Source organism: Acinonyx jubatus, chromosome B4 (assembly GCF_027475565.1).
Source record: "Acinonyx jubatus isolate Ajub_Pintada_27869175 chromosome B4, VMU_Ajub_asm_v1.0, whole genome shotgun sequence".
Taxonomy (NCBI): domain Eukaryota; kingdom Metazoa; phylum Chordata; class Mammalia; order Carnivora; family Felidae; genus Acinonyx; species Acinonyx jubatus.
The window spans coordinates 25,605,410-25,621,141 of NC_069387.1; the positions used below are offsets into that span (position 1 = coordinate 25,605,410).

General features: G+C 43.6%; 2 protein-coding genes across 2 annotated transcripts in view; one reads left to right on the plus strand and one right to left on the minus strand.

The window, feature by feature from the left end:
* MPP7 (MAGUK p55 scaffold protein 7) overlaps positions 1–5,512 on the minus strand; it is a 290,238-nt gene extending 284,726 nt beyond the window's left edge. Inside the window, exon 1 of the mRNA XM_027073705.2 lies at positions 5,372–5,512. The gene's annotated coding sequence lies outside the window, so the exon portion shown is untranslated. The remainder of the gene's footprint in view (positions 1–5,371) is intronic.
* Positions 1,814–10,702, plus strand: LOC106977513 (atherin-like). The gene is made up of 3 exons (XM_053199614.1): positions 1,814–1,920; positions 5,059–5,935; positions 8,150–10,702. The coding sequence occupies exons 1-2, from the start codon at positions 1,814–1,816 to the stop codon at positions 5,684–5,686; spliced, it is 735 nt and encodes a 244-aa protein (XP_053055589.1). The 3' UTR covers positions 5,687–5,935; positions 8,150–10,702.
* Positions 10,703–15,732: the final 5,030 nt, after the last annotated feature.

Genomic DNA, 15,732 nt, shown 5'->3' on the forward strand with positions numbered 1-15,732 from the left:
TAAGGGGTGCCTGGGTGGGTCAGTCGGTTAAGTGTCCTACTCTTGATTTTGGCTCAGGTGATGATCTCATGGTTCGTGGGATAGAGCCCCACGTCGGGCTCCATGCTGACAGGGTGACTTGAGACTGTCTCCCTCCCTATCCCTCTCCAAGTAAATAAACATACAAACAATAAGAATGGCACCAGCTACCTAGGTTTTCACAAGCCCTCCAAGTGAGCTGGAGGCCCCTGAGGTTTGAGAACCACTGGTCTACAGTTTTCATGTTCAATGTATGCATGTTAAAAGGGAAACGATCACCATTTTGGAAATTTCAAAACTTAAACTTTTGATCCTATTTAAAATGACTCTAAATAAATCAAAATAATGTTCATTCATTTTCTCAAGACACAGTAACTCCTTCCCCAACCTGACAAAATGCCGAATCTGTACCGATTCAAATGCCTAAAAAAAGTCTACTCTGAGGAGACTTACTAGGAACTGGATTTTAAATTCCAAACACGAAAAAGAGCACAGAGATCCAAACAGAATCTTCAGAAGTTGAATCAGAAGCTATATTAGGAAGAGGACAAAAATGTTTTGAGTTATCAGCAGCAGAAGCTTGACAAATCTTGGTCCACAGCTCCATAATCCTTTTTATCTCTGGCTCCACTCCAGATTCTTACAACACCCCTCAACACACTTCCAATTGCCAAAAAAAGAAAAAAATAACAACCTTCAGGAATATTTGCATTCTCGAGATTCAAAGTGCTTTAAATAAACACACATAGGCACCATCTCCCAAACATGTTTTTATCATGAGTCAAGCTAATGGGAGGTTTTCACCATGCATACTAGAGCAAAAGTGCTCGATAATCCCACCCCCTTACTGAGCCCGCCCTTTAAGGCATCCTACCTGACTCTTTTCTTTTCAAAGCAGTATCTAGACCAGGAGCCTTCTTTCCTATCCCAACTCAAGTCCTCAGTTCAAGTAATAACAGCAGAGTACTTAAATTTGTGTGTGTGTACTTAAATGTGCCTATTTCTATTGACTTTTTTTTATTAATTTTTTTTAACGTTTATTTATTTTTGAGACAGAGAGAGACAGAGCATGAACGGGGGAGGGTCAGAGAGAGGGAGACATAGAATCTGAAATAGGCTCCAGGCTCTCAGCACAGAGCCCGACTCGGGGCTCGAACTCACGGACCGCGAGATAATGACCTGAGCCGAAGTCGGCCGCTTAACCGACTGAGCCACCCAGGCGCCCCGTCTATTGACTCCTTTTTTTAAGGGAGTGGAAGACAGTATCAGAAGTATATACAGATTCAAGCACCTACCATAATGTGAGAACCGACTATATGCCTAATAACTCTTGTAAGCTATTCACGTGTGTACTCAATTTTATGAAGTTCAGGATTCCACTTATTTTAAACATTAAAAACATAAATTTAGAGACTAAAGAGTTAACTAGCCCAAGTCTGTACCATGGGATAGCTATAAACCTGATTTAAAACGCATATTGACTTGATTCAAGTCAAAGATGCAGAGAGCTCTGGAAAGCCCACACTCAGGCAGTTTGTAATCTGCCAGCTTTCCACACCCACGCTCACCCAAGGGCTGGCAGCACTGGAGGAGCTAGCATCCTAGAAGGAATGATACCTATTTATCTTCCCCCTCCCAAAGCACCATCAAATCCCCTGAGAATCCCAGCTGGTTCCAAGAAACAAACTACCAAAGCCCTTCTCACCACACAGAGTTCATTGGAACTGAAACACACACGCACCAACCACCTACAGACCTTCCTGTTTAAGTTCTTATCCTGCCTTTTAAAAGTCCAATGCTTTCTGCAAAACATCTCCTAAAATGCAATCGTCCCAAACAGTCCTTCTCCAGTAACAATGCCATTTCTATATCTAAAACTGGCACCCCTTATGAAAGCAATAGGTAGGTTTTCTCAGCCCCCTACTGTAACTAACAATCAGTAACAGCAATTAGTAACAAACAAGCCTGTTAGCTTCTACAATCAGAGGGAGAATACTCCCTTCTTTATAAGTGGAGTAAGCTGATAATAATGATCTCCTAAAAGAACAGATTATGGGAGCCTTCAAGAAAGAAAAACCAAAAGTGTTTTATGTGCCTGGGGAAAAAAAATTTATAACTTAAGAATTTGCTCATACTCAAGACTTGAATATCCTTGTTATACGTGCCCACTTTAATTCTACCACTACTTTTGAGGAAACAGTAATCAAAGAACAAAACATAAAACTATGCTCAAATAGCTCCTAGTTCACATTAAGAGTTAAAACACAGCCATTTAAAAAAAAAAAAGTGCAAATCAAATGTAGGACCAAAAATCCACACTCTGGTGGTTTTTTGGTTCCTGGTTCCTGATCACAGGGAGAATCAGAGAGGTTTTTAGAAGTTATTTCTAAAATTACTAACAGTGTCCTTCACTTTAAGCTGCTGCTTCCTTCCAAATAATCTCACTTAATAAAACTGACTTAAGTCACTCATTGCAATTATCTCTGAACTGCCATTACAACAGGAACAGTTACAGTACATTTGTATCTTTGTCAGTGAAATGTTTATAAGGAAAAAAAAAATCTGATTGAACGCTCTATGAAGCAGCACCCAGTGCACCACCTAGTGGGAGTTGTGTAACATTGTAATTAATTATTCTTTTTTTTTTTAAAGGAAGAAACCCTAGATAAGAATACAACAAATACTATATATACAAACCGCCTAAATCTCTTTGGTTCCCACTTGGCAAGAGGGTTGTGTTCACAAGAAAAGAGGACTCATTTTCTGTACAAACTAACAGGCTGATAAAGGTTTCTTAGTGGCAATTTTTGCTTGGGTGTCGAAAATTTTGACAGGAGACTAAAAATTAAGACATTACTGCAAAAACAAACAATCAGAGTTAGGCTGATGGGGCTTGTGTAAGGGATGCCTCATACCCTATAAGGAAAACTTATGTCAAAATGTACATGTTACATGCAACAGATACATCTCCCATGTAAAGGGACAACTTCATGGTTAGAACAGTTCCATTAATTCATAAGACATTTCCATGTTCCTGATGACTACTAAATTTAACATAACTGAGCAATTCTCCAAAGTTCCCCAGGCCTTGACATCATTCAAAAGGTTCCTCCCAACTATCTATCTAAGCCTGCTCTCCATTAACTCCCAAACTCCCTTGTGTTATTCTAATTAAGGAATGATTTTTACATTTTCAATTTTTCCACTAAATTTATAGTAAACCTTCTGCAAAAAGAAGTCATAAGTCATGACCAAAATGCATCATGCTTCATTTTCCTTTGCCTTCTACATGTGAATTGTTTTGGTTCAATTCAAAAAACAGTATTGGAGTCCACTGCTAAGCTACAGATGCAAACGTAAATAAGATATGGTTCTCTAATTTGGAAAACCTCCCAAAATTTAAAATAGAGGTTTTTCACATAGCACCACGAGGAGTTTGTTTTGTTTAGCCTGTATGAGAAAGTGCCTTTCTGGTGTGATTTAAACTATCTTAGCAACCTCGAGGAGAAAGAAAAAACAAAACAAAAAAACCTAAGAGACAATATTCCTTTACTTGGAAATAACCACCTCCATCTGTGACTCTTGTATCACATGATCAAATCAGTATGCAGACTCTTGCTTGATGGTGGGAACCTTAGTAGATCCTGGATTAAATCCATTACAGGTGTAAAATAAAGTAGGAGCCAGGTGACCTGGAACAGAATTCTCTTCATCTCTAGGGCTTTCATTTAGGTACTTGTAAAATGGGCATGATATGCATTACCAGCCTCTGAATAGAAGGATTACAAAACTGATAGAGTCTATGAGAGTCTCATTAAAAGACCTAAATGGAAATACAGGTTATCTCCCATTTTTCACAAGTTCATGTACCACTACTTTGCTTTTATGAAAGACCTACTTAGCTAACCGAAAGAAATCCAACAGAGGATTCTCCCTTTTTTTTAAATGGAAAAGCGAAAATAACGTTCAGTGTTTGTTTTGCACTGGCTGGTATAGAGGCAGGATGCACCCCAAGCATCAGAAGTGGCTCTGCCCAGCTCCTTCCCTGGGAACTACACTCAGCATCCAGCATCACGCTGCCGCAGCCTTGACCTGTGTCGAGCATCTGTGCTGTATCTTGACGTATTCTAATGCATCCACTAGCAAAACGTGTCCTAAGGTATCAGAAAAGCCCAAGAGGTTTTTTTTTCTTTTTGGGGGGGGGGGGTGCATCTGGAACACTAAAAATGTTTGCCATATAAATAGTAAGTGCTGCTTTGCTTTGCAGCACTTCAGCTTAGAAAAGGTTTCACGGGAACGCTGTTTTCAGAGAGCGGGGAAAACCTGTACTGGTTTGTAGAACTGGAGTGCACCTGGAGGGGGAGAACACTGCTCCAAGAGTTCTCACTGTGCCATTACCACCGACACCCGGTGACCTTCACCATTTCACTTGTTAATAGTAAATGGAAAAAGGTTATTAAGCAAGTCCAAGGTAATAACAATTCAAAATGCAATTCATATAATGAATAGCCTGGCTTCTATGCAAAATATTACTGCATGAGTACCAAGCAGGTGCATCCCTAAAAGCTAAACCCAGAGATGGTTTTTAGAGAAGCTTTTGTATTTGAATGCCAATGTTTAAAAAATTACAAGAAAAAAGAATCCCAATTTCACAAAGTGACAGAAACAAGGTTCCACCCCCTCAAGCCTTTCAAACCCGCGCAGGCATTCCTCGTGAACATTCCTCCCCCTCACCCCCATCGCACCGTTTCCCACTTCAGCCCAGACAAAGGTGAGTCACACTGCTGGGTCTGCTTGTCACTTCAGGAAAGTCCCCAAACAAGTTCACGTTAAAGACTTCTAATTTAAAAAATAATAAATAATAAGTAAACAGTGTTCATGTGTAAGTGGCACTGCAATGCGCCTGTCTTAGGAAATATGTAATTAACAATACCCAAGACACCTTTCTCGCTTAAAAAAAAAAAAAAAGCCACTCAGCTAATCGCTACTTATCAGTAGATCCTTTTTCCTCGCGAGCCTGACTCTGACTCAACTCCGCAGCTTTTCTCCACCTGCGCGTCCTCGCGCCCTCCGTTGGGCCCAGCCGCCTCAGGCGAGTCCCCAAGGGGTCCCACCCGCCGCTGCCCCCCCTCCCCTTCCCGGTCGCTCGCCCGACCCCGCCCCCACCTCCCCGCAAGGTGTCGCCGCCGCCGCGGGCTCCCGGGAGGAGGCGCTTCGAGGCTGGCGGGAGGCTCCGGGTGACGCGGCCCGGCTTGGCCCGGCCGCCGCCCGCGGGAACAGCAAGGGGAGCAGACCCCACAGCCTGTGCCGCACCGGTGCTCGGATAGGCGCCGCAGCCCCGGCGCCCCATTACCTGCTCCGGGCAGCCGCGGCCGGCGGGAGGCGCGATCGCTCTGGCCCCTGCAGCCCCGGGTCGGAAGACGAGGAGGCAGCGACCGCAGCCGCCGCAAAGGACAATCAGGAGCCAGCGGGCTCGGCACCGCCTCGGCGGGCGCAGAACGCACGAGCCCAGCGGGAGCCCGGCCCCCACCTTCAGCCGGCGAGTAACCGACTTGGCCCCCTCCCTCGGAAGGGCGGGGCCACGGCTGGAGGGGCGGGCTGGGGCGGGACCATAACGCCCGCGGGGCCGGAGCTCCTCAGACGCTTCGTAAGACGCGCCTGCTTATAGGCTGCGACGGAGGTAGGCGTCTCGGACTTGAAGACGGCCTCGACAGCAGAGCTCTCTCATTGGTCGGTAAGAGAAAACAAAGCAGAGGTCTGATTGGTGAGAGCTCTGTAGCTCCTCTCCCTCTCCCCTCAATCATCGGAAGCTCCGCCCCTACCCGCTCGGTTCCCAGGTGGCTGCCGAATGCGTTGTCTTACAGACCTGCAAAGTCTCCGAAGCGAAGAAACCCGGATACCCAGGTTTCTTTGCCAGGTGCGAGAGATTCTTTGATTCCCGAATGAACTTGATGAGTAACAGCTAACCTTTAACGTGAATTTAGCTAGGATTTAGAGAGTTTTTCCCTGGGTATTTTTTAAGTACTTCATAAGATTCAAAGGGAAATTGTCCTAAGAGAAGGAAAGGCAAAAAAATGTTTTCGCTCCTGGCAAAATTATGCGTCACTTTTTTTTCGTTTTACCTGTGTATTAGGCATATATTACTTCTATAATTAGAAATAATTTTTAAATAGAAAGTGAGTAAAGTGCAAAGAATGGTAAAGCAAACCTTCGGGATATCCAAGAGACTAATTCTTTCACGGTAGAAAAAAATATATAGTAATACAGGCAACATATGATGGTCATCAAAACAATATGAACTGGTATCAGCCCCTTCTAAGAACTTTACAAGTATCACTAAGTATTACTGAGGCTCACCCATGCTCTTTCCTGAGTAAATAAATGCTACTTACACATAATGTAGAATGCATCACACTCTCAAAAGATTTATAAGAAAACTCCCTGACAGGAAGAATTTAGAATCCAAAGGACAAAATAAATAAAGCACTAACAAAAACAAAAAAACAAAAAACAAAGAAAGGAAGTATACAGAAAGAAATTCGGAAGATATAAATTGGAAAACTCAGCCACTGCAGGGAATTATAAGAAAGAAAGGGATGTGACAGAACTTCAAGATGTGACTTTAACTTTGAAAATTGAAAGTCGAGGGAGGAGGACAGAGAGAATGATCAGTGACCTAGAGTTAAGGTAATCTGAGCTCTCAGACCAGAGTAGGCTGGCCCTGTGTTATCTAGCCAGTTTAGAAGGGAATGAAGCATAACTCACCTGGGAACCATACTCCCTTAACTCTCTGGCTGCTTCCCTATTCTATTTGTTCTTCTTGTCATTCCCCATGAGGTTCAGAAATAGGCTGTTTGAAATAAAGCCTTTCCCCAACAACTCCATGAATTATACAGTAGTGGAAAAAAAATGGAAGCTGGCAAAATTCAAAACTAAGGAAGGAAAGGAATGTTAAGGTAAACATGAACTTGAAAAGAAGGACAAGAAACTCAATACAAGGAATAGGGCACATCCCCTTTTTTCTCTTTTTTCCTGAGAATACGATAAAACTCTTTGGAGGGCAGTAACCTCATTACCTAACAATTTTTTGTATCACCTTTGCAGTAAATGGAATCCTAAACAATAGTCTGAAAATAGATGTCCCAGTATACTCTAAGCAAGTAACTTACTGTTGAGATCTAATTATGTGTAAATATGTAAGGAAAAATAAATAAATAAATAACTTAGCACTCACTGCCTACTATGACCAAATTGGCAAGAAAACTCTCCAAAAGTTTTCCCACAATAATGCCTGGCATTCCATTACTAACATTCTTTCTTTGGGATTAAGTAATTTATATCAAAAATTATTCTTTTATGGGGCACCTGGGTGGTTCAGTCTGTTGAGCCTCTGACTTCAGCTCAGGTCATGATCTCACGGTTCGTGAGTTCGAGCCCCACATCCGGCGTGCTGCTAGCCAGTCAGCACAGAGCCCACTTTGGACCTTTTGTCCCCTTATCTCTCTGCCTCTTCCCCGCTTATGCGCTCTCTCTCTCTCTCTCTCTCTCTCTCTCAAAAAAAAAAAAATATTAAAAAATATATTATTTTATTCCTTTACTCAACAAACATGTAATAATACTAATCATCAAATTCTAGTTCCTTCAGTGAATTGGTCACTCTACTAAGCATTGCCTTGAACAAGACAGAGTAGGAGCTATTTATCAGTAAAAGAAAGACAATGAACAAGTCAACAGATAAACTTACAGAAAGGGATAAAGGCAAAGAAGAAAACAGGTACCCAAGGGATGGAGGTGCTTCTTGAATTTGGGAAGGGAGAGAGAAATACTCTAAGATCTGAGCTGCCACTGAAATCAGAAAACACCAACCAGCTCTACAGAACCTGAAGGCAATGGCATTCCTAGCAGAGGAAACAGCAAGAGCAAGGTCCTGAAGGAGGAAGAAGAGTAATGTTGTAGGAAGAGAGAGAAGACCAGTGTGGTTAGACTGGCACAGGGAGGGAGTGATCCCAGACAGGTCAGAGAGGGAGGCAGGGCCTTGTAGGCAGTGGTAGGAAGTTTGTATTTTATGGTAGATTCCTGATAAGGTAACAGGATGTTGGAATAAAATCATGATTTTCTTTTCCCTTTTCAGAGTCACCAAAGAAGTGGACATTCATTCACCAGGCCAGCCAATCAGGCATAGATCTAGTAAGAACCTACTATTTTGCAGGGATAGGCTAGCTGTGGGGGTATAATATTGAGTATGATACCAACCCAGGTGGATCTACAGACAAATTGTTACTGCACAAGTGGTTAGGAAATCAAGGGTGCTATGGGAACAGAATCCAGAAAGGGCCAAGGAGATCATCCTGAAAGAAATGAGGGATCACTGAATCAGTAGGGCGTCATCCCAGTGAAAGGCTACAGGTTCTAGATCCAGGGAGCCACAACAAAGGAACATTGGGCCACGGTCCAGAAGAAGGAAATCTAAGGCAAAGCCTTAGAAAGCATTGCAGAAAAAATCAACTTTCCCCACATCGCAAGTTTGCCTAGCATGGATGAGCCCAGAATGCGGAAACAAAAATCCAATTAGAAGCAGCATTCTGAAAGCATAAGAGCTGAGCAAAGCATGAGAAGAAACAGACTGTTGTTTCACATTATCTCCTTCGTTTCTTCAACACAAGTCATTAAAAATTGCACACACACCCTTATAACTATGACATTCCTTTTAGGATAGTAATGAGTTAACAGTATTAATCCTATTTGGCCAGAATTAGGACAGAGCTGAAGCCCTCGGAGTTAGAGATCTGTTCTACCAGTTCTGGCCTTTCTCGTGCTTCTGACCATGGCTTTCTCTTTACTGGTTGAACTCACACCATTACCAGATATCTGTGAGAAAAGAGAGGCCCCCTCCCCACCCTGTACTGTGGAGGGCTAATCAGTGGAAATGCTGAGAATGTCAAAATATCTTGGTGCATCCAGCTGGTAGTGGCAGGTGAATCAAAAGATGCAGCAACTAAATAAGTTAAAAAGTAAATAAAAAATGTAACCACTGAAATGTATGGCACAATGCTTCAAAGCCACTGAAAAGTAATCTCTGTGCCCCAGTAATAGAGTTCAAAGATTAATGCTTAAGACAGAGGGGTAATGTAGAATCCAAGGGCAAAGATAAGTCAGTCTTGACTTGAAAGACAAGAGGAACTTGGCTGTAGTTTTCTCTGTCTTCAAACCAGCCTCTTTCTACTCTCCCATTCTCTAGAAAACAGCTTTCGGGGCTCCAAAGTTCAGCAGTCAAAGTAAAGCTACCTTAGTGCTCTCCAACCCCCAACCTAATCAACTACCTTGACACAATCCCAAATTCTATGGAGAGAAAATACGAGTGGCTATGCCTGGTCCGTCTCCACTCTACCCCACCACCTGTGATCATGGAGGTGTGGGGAGAGTGGGGACCACCAACATGGCTGCCAGGGCCCATCTCTGTTGACAGCCAGTGACTTCCCAGAGAACAGGCACTAAACAGATTGCCAGATAGGCATGCATCCCACCCCCGCTACCCAACGTTCTGTGGAGTCAGTCAGTGGGGCTCCATTATCTATTCAGTGAAAGTCTTTGCCTGTCCTTTCACACTAAGACGGAGGCCCAGAGGCCAAGACCAAAGTCTTCAATGGTGACTGCCTGCTTTCTTGAAATCTTTATTTCAGTTGGTTTCCAGACACGAAGTACCCCTGTCTCTTCCACTTTCGAGCTGCCATTCCCATTTAAGTCTTCTACTGATTCCCAATTTCCCTGTGTCAAGTATACCTCTTGACACTGATTTACCTAAAGAGCAAAAGCACCTGCCAGGTTGGTGAATATCCGTGAACACTGCTCTCGGCTCAGCTGAAACCAGCACGTAGCACAGTCAGGACCAATGAAATGATACAAGCAGAAGGTGGACCTTCACCTGCCCATGTTCCTTCGACACTTACTCAGATGAACATGTGGGCAGTCCCATAACTTCTCTGATAGCTTTTAGATAACAAAAATCCTTTGATCAGTTTAAGCCATAAAATATAGTTTTCATTGAGAAATTTTCATATGAATGCCAATACACTTTGATCAACACTTCAAGCTTCATTCAGATAGGCCTTCCCTCCACTCCCTCAGCCAGGGTCCCAGGCAGGCTGGGTCCTCCCAGGAGGGGGAGAAGGAACGGCCTCCAAATTCACAAGGTAAGGAGAGGAGAGTACTCCAAAGATCCAGCATTCGTGCTCAGCTCTTCCTGCTGTGGGGAGACGGGGAGACGTTGCTCTGGGCCTGGCCAAGGACTACACGGAGCACTTCCCCTCTCAGGTGCTTTCTAACAATCTTAGAGACCTGAACTTGAAACATCTGACTTTGTCTCTCCTGTCCTGGTCAATGCAGTTTTCTCTGGCTGCTGCTTCCCGCGCCCAGGAGGACCCTTAGTTTCTGGTTCCCGGAAGGCTACTTTCTACAAATTCTCCGCTTGATCTCCAGGTGTTGCTCTTGGGCAAGATTTACACATCTCCAGGGGCGCCTGGGTGGCTCATTCGGGTGAGCGTCTGACTTCGGCTCAGGTCATGATCTCTCAGTTTGTGAGTTCAAGCCCCATGTCGGGCTCTGTGCTGACAGCTCAGAGCCTGGAGCCTGCTTCAGATTCTGTGTCTCCCTCTCTCTCTGCCCCTCCCCTGCTCACGGTCTGTCTCTCTCTGTCTCTCAATAATAAATAAATGTTTAAAAAAATTAAAAAAAAAAAAGATTTACACATCTCCAGCACAGCTCTCTCTCACAAACGGCTCTCCTCGCGTCCTCGAGAAACCTTCACACATACTTTACTCCCACCGACCCAGATGCCAGAGCCTGGTGGATTCTCAGAGCACACGAGTCTTGAGTACTCCCTCTCCTTCCCTGCTGTCTCTCTGAACTAACGCCTCAAGCGAACACCTTCAGTCTCTCCATTTTAGATATCTTAGGAAAAAGCCAGAGACTCCAAGAACCAGAGAACACAAACCCACTTTGATCCTCCTGACACCCCTCCTCAGGGAGATCAAGGACGAAGACCTTGGACCAGAGATTAGGTGGGACTCAGCATTGCTTTCTCGGAAGAAAACTTCCTCACAGATCCTACCCAAACCCCACTTCCGCTGCCTTTGTACAATCCTGTTTTGAGTGAGGGATTTTTAAGAGTCAACGAGGAGCTGAGATATTTCCTTTGAGATTTGCTTCCTGCCCTGGCAAGTTTAGAAGTTTACATCTATTGTCTCTTGGTGCCTCAGTAAAAAATGTACTTTTGCACCTTGTCACACCCGTGTGAACCTGCAAAAACTGCTTTTGTTAATTAACACCAAGGACATAGGGCTAAGAAAACTCGTTCTCTAAAATCACAGACTGTGGGAAACTGAGTTGAGTATCAGTGAGAACGGAACCCTTGCTCTTGCCTGAATAATGGGAGCCTGTGGGTCACTTTGACACAAAGAAACAGCCTTGATTTTCAGCCGAGGTGCAGACCATCAGGTAAAGGATTTGGACACACAGCATTCTGCATTAATCCAAGGAAATAGGACTCCGAGTATGCCGTTCAGCCCAGACCTGATGTTGCTAAGAATATTATTAAATGTTTATAAAATATTACTCACAGCTTTGCTCTGCTTTGAAACCGTCATAACACTCTTTCATCTAAATCTTACCCAACTCCACCTTTCCCACGCACCTTGCAATAACCTTGCCTCCTCCTTTTTTGGTGAGGCCCTCCCTGGGTCCCTTGGCGCACTCTGTCCCGTTACGAGTTCATTAACCTAAGTAAGTTAGACTTCGGTTTGTCTCTGGTGGTGTGGGACTGTTGGACTTCATCATTAATGATCAATTCTTCCAGATCAAGTTACTAGCTCGCATTTTCCCAGGTTCTGTCTTCATATCTGCGTCTCCCTTTACTGCACCAAGTCACACAACCCCACTGCCACCAGCGTACCATCCCCAGAGTCCTCCCGAATCCTGCAGCTACAATCGTAGAACACGCAAAAAACCATGAACGTGTGCGCACGTGGGAACAATAACCTCTATAGACTAGCAAAAAGAGAACGTATTAAAGGATATCAAAATTACCCGAGGAGCTTTTTCAAATTACACGAGCCCTGAGAAATTGATACAATCCCTCCTACTGTTCCCTCCCCGGATATACATAATTGACTAACTCGTTACAGCGGGGATCCTGTTAAGGAGGGAAGAGTACCTTCCGGTGTGTTCATGGGAGGAGGTTAAGAAACTCTCCTTTATCCCTCACTAATCTGAAAGGCCCTCGATCAAACTTCTAAGTCCAGAAGTTCGAGGGAATATTTTTTCTCTTCGCTAAAAACACTGGCTTGTTATTGCTTAGAAATGAAAGAAGCTGTCCCCATGATGAAAGGGGCTTTGTCTGACTCATTCACCATGGTATCTCCGGTGGCATCACCCAGGTCCGGCACATAGCCAGTGCCCAGTGGACATTTGCTGCAGTAATAAATTTGGAACTAATTTCAAAATGGCAGAGTTTTGATCCACCACTTGTACCAAGGCAAGAAGCACCCGTCTAAACTGTTAGCACTGGCAGGGCTCTATTTCTTTTCATATTTACGTGGTAACGCTTCAAGATGGGTTCCTGATGACATCAGCGGTTGGCCGCCCCCTCAAGCATATAAACTGAGGGCCATTCAATAACTCTGAGGGGTAGGGAGGGGTGACAACAGGGTATTTCAGGCATCTGAACGCTGATGACCAGTGATTCCACGAAAACCTTTACACGAACCTGTATGCGGGCCTCAGCATAGTATATTACCATACGTGTTAGAGTAAAACAAGACCTCTGGAACGATGGAACTCTGATGATAGCTTGTCAATAGGCTGATGATGACTCATGCTGGTGTGCTTAACTTAGGAGCCTCAGCCTGTGATCTATTCTCCAGTCGTTCAAATCAGATATGCCCTGTAATGTATTTGATGCTATAGACGTAGGTATAGATAAAAATAAAAGATGTAGATATATACAGATGATATAGATATTGGTATAGGTATCAATAAAGGTATAGGTATAGATATAGATAGATATAGATAGACATAAATCACTTAAAGTTTCTCATACTAACCAAAACACCCCTCCCTTGCTCCCATCTGCCCATGTCTGTAAAGCTGCAAATTTGAAGGAGTTGGAGTAGTTTTAGAACATCCTTCATACCCATGACATTTGAAGTTAGGATAAGAAAACCATTTTTTCTTAAATTGCATTTAGCATTTTAAAAAAAAGATCAAAGACCTTTCGGCCACGAGTATAAAGTGAGAGCAATTATAACTACCAAAAAAAACCATCTTGTCACTATTTAGCCACCTTCCCAAAGAGCAAAGAACATCTTTGCTTTGTAATACGCACGATCAGAGTAGGCATTTTGCATTCACAAGGGCATTGATACAAAAGTTGAGGAAAAAACACCCTTATACTGACATGAGTTAGTCAGAACTTATATTTAATTAATCTCAGTCATCTTTGTACTTACCTTGTTGAGCTCACCAGGGAACGTCACAAGCATAATTGCTCTCGTGCTATTAGGTTCCCCAGAAACTACACCATCATTCATTAATTAGTGCTGACCTGGAAAGCAGAAGCTTCCTCCTCTCCCGGCTTAAAAACTGAGTAACTCTTCATTGTGCAAAGAAGATTAAGAAGCATGTAAAGGAAGCACTAGCAAGATAGAAAGCCATAAGGTGCACCTGGCCGGCTCAGTCAGTAGAGCAGTGACTCTTGATCTTGGGATGGTGGGTTCGAGCCTACATTGGGTGTAGAGAGTTCTCAAAAAAAATATAAGAGGCACCTGGGTGGCTCAGTCGATTGAGTGTCTCACTTCAGCCCAGGGCGTGATCTCACTGTTCGTGAGTTAGGTTGGGCTTGCTATTGTCAGCACAGAGCCTTCCAGATCCTCTGTTCCCCTCTCTCTCTGCCCCCAGAAAATAGAGCACTTTTCCTTGATTGCCTTTATTGAAATATGTCTTCACAGGGTGCCTGGGTGGCTCAGTTAAGTGGCTGACTTCGGTTCAGGTCATGATCTCACAGTTCTGTGCTGACAGCTGGGAGCCTGGAGCCTGCTTCAGATTCTGTCTCCTTCTCTCTCTGCCCCTCCCCTGCTTGTGCTCTTTCTTTCTCTCTGTCTCTCTCTCTCTCTCTTTCCCAAAAATGAATAAAAAACATTTTAAAAAAAATTTTTTAAGGGGCGGGGCACCTGGGTGGCTCAGTGGGTTAAGCGACCAACTTCAACTCAGGTTGTGATCTCACAGTTCAAGCGAGGGGGGTTCAAGAGTGGGGGGGTTCAAGCCCCACATTGGGCTCTGTGCTCCCCACTCGCACTCTGTCTCTCAAAAATAAACAAACATTAAACAATTTTTTTAATGTTTAAGGAGAAATTCATAGTTTCTAGAAGATTACAGAATTCAATTTGTGCATTTGCAAGCCCCAGCTCAACTCTAGTATAACATGGATTTTTTTAAAAAAATTTTAATGTTTATTTATTTTTGAGAGAGAGAGAGACAGAGTACGAGCAGGGGAAGGGCAGAGAGAGGGAGACGCAGAATCCACAGCAGGCTCCAGGCTCTGATCTGTCAGCACTAAGCCCAACGCAGAGCTAGAACCCACAGACCATGAGATCATGACCTGAGCTCAAGTTGGCCACTTAACCAACTGAGCCACCCAGGCACCCCAATGTAATATGGATTACAGAAACAAATGAACATGGAATCTAGAAAGAAACACAAGAAAATAAGGCAAATAGTGCATGAATGGAATTAATGGCACTAATTTATTGCAGGGTTTTTTTTTTAATTTTTAATGTTTATTTATTTTTGAGAGAGAGAGACAGAGGGGGGGAGGGGCAGAGAGAGAGAGGGAGACACAGAATCCGAAGCAGGCTCCAGTCTCTGAGCTGTCAGCACAGAGTCCGACTCAGGGCTCGAACCCACAAGTTGTGAGATCATGACCTGAGCTGTAGTTGGCTACTTAACTGACTGAGCCACTCAGGAGCCCCTATTGCAGTAGGTTTAATCAAAGATGTGGTGTTAAAGGAGTTCCTTCCAGTTTCCACATATTTCATTGAGGGCAGTGAATTTAGAACAAAGTCCAGATGATTCTGAGAAAGCGAACAAACTGTTGAAGAATCTCCAAAGGAGACAATTATAGAATAATATTAGAGCCCTGAGTGTCAATCCCAATTTAGACACTAAAGCTAATGGTGTGACCTTGGCCATCTCATCTACCTTTCTAAGACTATTTCCTTACCACTAATATGTGTAGTTGTTAATCCACCCAAGAAGTCGCAAACTACCGTTATGTCGGGGGTGAGCACAAATTTTGTAAAAATTTGGATGAGTTGCCAACTGTTCAAAGTCAGGAGACACCAGTTTCTATTTTTTACAGAAGGAAGCTATGGCAAGGCTGGCCCACACTCCCACAGAGTAACAATTGCCAAGAACAGACAGTGCCCCCTTCAGAGCTGCCGTGTGCTTTCCAATCTGCCATGGACCACATCCCACCTGCTTCACTCTTACTTTCTGTACCTGCTGACCTCTGTAGTTATCTGAGTTTGCATCTCTCAAAATGGAGAATTTTTAAGGGCTCGTTGTTGTTGTCATTGAAAGCTATTGGCACGGTTTCAAGATAATATAAATTTAAAATATTTATGATATAGGGAGAAAAGACAGATCTCCCATACAGAAGAATTC